This window comes from Mizuhopecten yessoensis, unplaced genomic scaffold (genome assembly GCF_002113885.1).
Source record: "Mizuhopecten yessoensis strain PY_sf001 unplaced genomic scaffold, ASM211388v2 scaffold9133, whole genome shotgun sequence".
NCBI classification, from domain to species: domain Eukaryota; kingdom Metazoa; phylum Mollusca; class Bivalvia; order Pectinida; family Pectinidae; genus Mizuhopecten; species Mizuhopecten yessoensis.
In genome coordinates, this window is record NW_018407895.1 from 302,448 (window position 1) to 307,900 (window position 5,453).

General features: G+C 41.6%; 1 protein-coding gene across 1 annotated transcript; it reads right to left on the bottom strand.

The window, feature by feature from the left end:
- Positions 1-252: 252 nt before the first annotated feature.
- Positions 253-4,326, bottom strand: LOC110457436 (uncharacterized protein K02A2.6-like). The gene has a single exon (XM_021508723.1). The coding sequence runs from the start codon at positions 4,324-4,326 to the stop codon at positions 253-255; it is 4,074 nt and encodes a 1,357-aa protein (XP_021364398.1).
- Between the last annotated feature and the right edge of the window lie 1,127 nt (positions 4,327-5,453).

Below are 5,453 nucleotides of genomic sequence, written 5' to 3' on the forward strand. Positions count from 1 at the left end.
CTAATTAATCATAAGTACTTCCAAACTGTTCCTGGCATGAACTGTACTAAATTGTGTTCAATGCTCACTACTCAACTGTTCAAGTGTTCAATGTTCAAGTGTTCAAGTGTTCAACGTTCAACTGTTCAATGTTCAACTTTAAACTAAAAATCACACCCAGTGTTTACTGGTAATTAAACAAACTTTTCTGATCAAAACTTGACTAAATAAACATATAAAGCACTTTGTTCGATATACTTTTGTGATCCAAGTCTATGTCATGACAAAATCGCGAAATTTCACTGGTTGTTTAACTTCTCGCGTTGGCCTATGTTGTCGCATAGGAAAAGTTTGTTGGCGCGATTCGCATGTAGGGGTCTGTACCTTTTCCTCCCTCGACTTCGGATCAATCTTATCCTCATCATCTAGACCACAATCAGTATTCTCAATTTCATTGGATATTTCCAAGTTAGGGACTTCAGAATTTGACACAGTTTTGTATGACACATTTTCATTGGTTCTATCACTGTTTCTAGACACAGTAGATTCTGGCCTAATGAACTTTTTCAGATGTGTTACATTTCTGTATTTCTGGACTCCATCTGATTCTACCAAAACACTATTACCATGTTTCCTAAGTACTTGTAATGGTTTTGGATTGAAGTTTGTCGACATTTTGTCTACATGTTTTTGTTTCATCAATACAAGGTCACCTGGGTTCAAAACAGATTCTGTAGCATTTCTCCTTTCATCCGCGTACAGTTTTCCTTTTTCTTTCCGTTCACGGTCGCGATCTCTGATTTCAACATCTCCGGTACTTGTGTAATCCTGAAGATTTGGTAACTTTGTTCGAATTTCGCGTCCAAACAACAGCTGAGCTGGACTCACTCCTGTGGTTGAATGGGGTGTAGACCTGTACATGATCAAATAGGTTTGTAACTCTGTTTTCCAATCCTTCTGTTCCTGTTGTGCAATTTTGAGTCTCTTCAACAGGGATCGATTTTGTCTTTCAATTTCACCATTGGCTTGAGGCCATAGTGGTGTGGTACGTTTATGAATTATACCATATTCTTGTAAAAATTGCTTGAATTCTTCACTGATAAATTGTGGACCGTTGTCTGTACGGATTGAAGTTGGAATCCCATGAGTGGCAAATGTAGTTTTCAGACTTGCGATGACTTTGTCAGTAGTAGTCGACTTCATCACAGTGACCTCGACCCACCTTGAGTAGTAATCAACTAAGGTAAATAAACTGTCACCACTTGGGAGAGGTCCCAAAAAATCCACAGCCAAATCCTGCCAAGGACCTGAGGGTAGCTCGGTCCTAACCATAGGTTCAGGGTTTGATGGTTTAGCCATCAACTGACATCCATAACATGACTGACAATGTTTTTCAATGTGTATGTCCATTTTAGGCCACCATACCTTTGATCGTATTCGTTGTTTCATGGCAACTATGCCCGGGTGTCCTTCATGACCTACGTTCAGTACACTTTCACGCAGCGACTTGGGAATCACAATCCGCGTCCCACGTAACACAAGTTTTCCTATAGCACACAGTTCAGACCTTACAGGTAGATACTCTTTGTAGGGAATCTCTGACCACTTGCCGTTTACAATACAGTTTCTAACAGCTTCTAGTTCCGGGTCATTATCCGAGGCGCGTTCGATTTCGCGTGTTGTCATAGCAACTGGAGTTGAGTACTCTGCAATTTGCTTGATGTAGGTCTCAGTATCATGATGTGATGGTCCATCAGAAGACTTTGAAATCAATCTAGACAAACAATCTGCGATGTTTTGAGATCCAGGTATATACTTGACAGTATAGGTATAGGACTGTAGCCGCAAAATCCAGCGTTCTACACGAGCACAGGGTTTGGATTTCTGTGAGAAAATGAACTGTAGAGGTTTGTGATCTGTAACAAGTTCAAATTCCTGTCCATATAGGTACATATGGAACCTTTCGCATGCCCAGACCAGTCCTAAGGCCTCCTTCTCGGTTTGTGAATATTTCCGCTCAATGTCTGTCAAACTACGGCTCGCGTAACAAATTACACGTGTGTGATTGTCCTGCTCCTGTACTAGCACTCCTCCTAATCCCACAGGTGACGCGTCAGCGATAACCTGCGTCTTGGCTTTTGGGTCAAAATATCCCAAAACACATGCATTTGACAACATCGCCTTAAGTTTCTTAAAAGACTGTTCCTGAGTTGGACCCCAATTAAATGGTGCATCCTTTCGGGTTAACTGTCGTAAGGGTTCAGATACAGTTGCCAGGTTGGGTAAGAATCTGGAGCTAAAATTGACTAGGCCTAGGAAACTTCTTACTTCTCCAGCATTTGAAGGTTGTCTCGCGTTCACGACCGCTTTGACTTTGTCCTCGTCGAGACTGATTCCATGCTCTGAAAGTACATGTCCCATGAATGTAATCTGTGACATATTAAATTGACATTTGTCCAAATTCAATGTCAAGCCCTTCTCACGTAAGGTTTGTAACAGTTTGTCCAAGTTTTTGTTGTGCTCACCCTGTGTTTCTCCGTGAACAACAATGTCGTCAAATATACTGTTGACACCTGGACACTCTCTCAGAACCTGTTGTATGATTTTGTTGTAGAGCTCAGGGGCACAGCTGATCCCGAACATTAGTCGTTTATACCGATACATGCCTAAGTGAGTTTGGAATGTTGTAATACCACGTGACTCTGGGGCTAGCTCAATCTGGTGATACGCCCAGCGAATATCAAGTTTTGAAAAAACCTTGCTCTGATTCAGGTCCTGTAGTATTTCATCTACAGTTGGTATCGGATACCGTTCACGAATTACAGCTTCATTGGCCCTTCGCATGTCAACACAAAGTCTAATATCCCCGTTTGACTTGGGAATAATAACAACTGGACTTACCCATGCACTGGGTTCCTCGACTTTCTCAATAATGTCTAATGACTCCAGCTCGTGTATTTTGCTCTCAAGTCGGTCACGTAAATGGTAGGGTATACGCCGCAATGGTTGAATAACTGGCGTAACTGTGTCGTCCAGTGCTATAGTCATTTGATAGTCTTTCAATTTCCCAATTCCTGTGAAACATTCAGGGTATTTCTTCATAAGTTCAGCCTTACTGATATCATGTTCAACGGAATTAATGTGCCCAGTACCCACATGTAGAACTCCTAATTCTATAGCAGTCATCTTGCCTAGTAGTGGTTGGCCTGTTCCCTCCAAAACATAAAACATCACCCTAGGTACCATCTTGTTTCCAAGTATGACATCAGCCTCAAAACATCCTGCTAAAGGCAGTGGCTTGGTACTTCCATAAGCAAACAATTTCTTGTCAGTATTGTTACTTACACAGTTTATCTTTGACTTTTTCAGACTTTCCCAGAGTTCTCGGTCTATCATATTAACACCTGCACCTGAATCAACAGTAAATGATATTGGCACACCTCCAACTATCACACTAACCTGTTCTCCAACTGGTTCTTTAACAACACTAAAAACGTAGTCAGTTAACTCAACCGAATCCTGATCTTGTACATATTTCACCGTACGTTCCTGTGATCGGCCATTCCCTGGATTACCTCCCTTTGTCTTACAACACTTCTGGAAATGTCCCATTTTATGACATTTATTGCATTTCTTATTCCTGGCTGGACATTCCTTATCTTTTGAATAGTGTCCCTGTCTCCCACACCGGAAGCATGCTTGAGATTTGTTACCTTGACTACTTGTATTGAAACGGTCAGCCCCCTGGTAACCTGGTTTGTGTCCTTTCCTTTTCTCATAAACTGCGTGTACAGTTTCTTCCTGCATTACTGCTGCCTGTCTCTCTGCTGCTTCATGCGCTCTACCCATTTCCAGCATTTTTGTGAGGGTCAATGTTCCTCCCTTTTCCAGAAATTTCTTCCGTAGATGTGTCGACTTACACTTGTCGATAACCTGATCACGGATCTGGTCGTCTTTACCATCTCCGAATTCACATGTCATGGCTTTATCGCGTAACCTCGTTATAAATTGTTCAACTGACTCACTAGACTCCTGTTTGAGTTGCCGAAACTGGTGTCTCTCGAATGAAATGTTTCCTTGTGGCGCGAAGTACTCTCCCAGCTTCTGTACAGCCTTGTCGTAATCTGTATCTTCTCCTGTGTCCGCGAGTGTGTCAAATATTTCCTGCACTCTCATCCCGGCACAATGGAGTAACAACGCCCTTTTCTGTGTAAGATCTGTTATACCCTTGCCCACAACAAACAGTTCGAATGCCCTTTTCCACTTTCTCCATCGTTGAGAAATGGCGGACGAATCTCCGTGGCAATCAAAATTTGGAATACCTCCAATTTCCATGTATGTCGCCATTTTAACCAATTAAATGTATACAGTTTTTATCCTCGTCGCCAATTGTAGCATCTAACGTGCTTCATATGTTTGGATGACTTGCCCATCCCCGGATTGAACCTGATTCGTTCTTGTACATATTAGATCCAGTCAACACATGTGTTCCATTACACTCAACATATTTTATTAACTTCACATTGGAGAGTTCCACATATAACAGATGGCGAGTATGGATGAGTTATGTCCCTTTACCTGACTGAATATATACAATAGACAGATACCACAGCTGTCACCCCTGTCTGCTCTCTAAGGGGTGATATATGATATCATTTATACTTCTACATTTTGAAAACAATTTTTCTATTATACATACATGTATATATATATATATATTTAACTAAATTAATTAAAGGAATGTGCAATGTAAAATTGGAAGCATATATTTGTACTGCTATCCCTATTTGAGTAAAGATAAATTATTTCCATAAAAAGAACAAATAATGTAAGCATGTATTACAACTCATCTCAAAGCTGCTCAGTAGGATGTCAATCTGGAGAACACTCGGGAACGACATTAAACGGACTTGATTGGCGTTCAGTAAGTCCAATGTAACACTTGCCGTATGCGGCCGAGCGTTGTCGTGTAGACACATCAAAGGATTGTCCGGATTTTAATGACATTATAAAAGTAAAGGTAAAAGTCTGATCGATATAGCATCCGGTGGTCAGCATGTTTCTCACTTCGATGAACGGAAGTTGAGATGTATGGCTCCCAGACAATCGTCACCATCTACTCTGTTAATAACGTTAATGTGTACGTCTGTAGACGCTCGTTACAGATGAAAGACTGAATCAGGAATAGCCACTGAACACAATGTCACACTGAACGCAGCGTCACACTGAACACAACGTCACACTGAACACAATGTCACACTGAACGCAGCGTCACACCGAACACAATGTCACACTGAACACAATGGCATACTGAACGCAGCGTCACACTGAACACAACGTCACACTGAACACAATGTCACACTGAACACAACGTCACACTGAACGCAGCGTCACACTGAACACAACGTCACACTGAACGCAGCGTCACACTGAACACAACGTCACACTGAACACAACGTCACACCGAACACAAC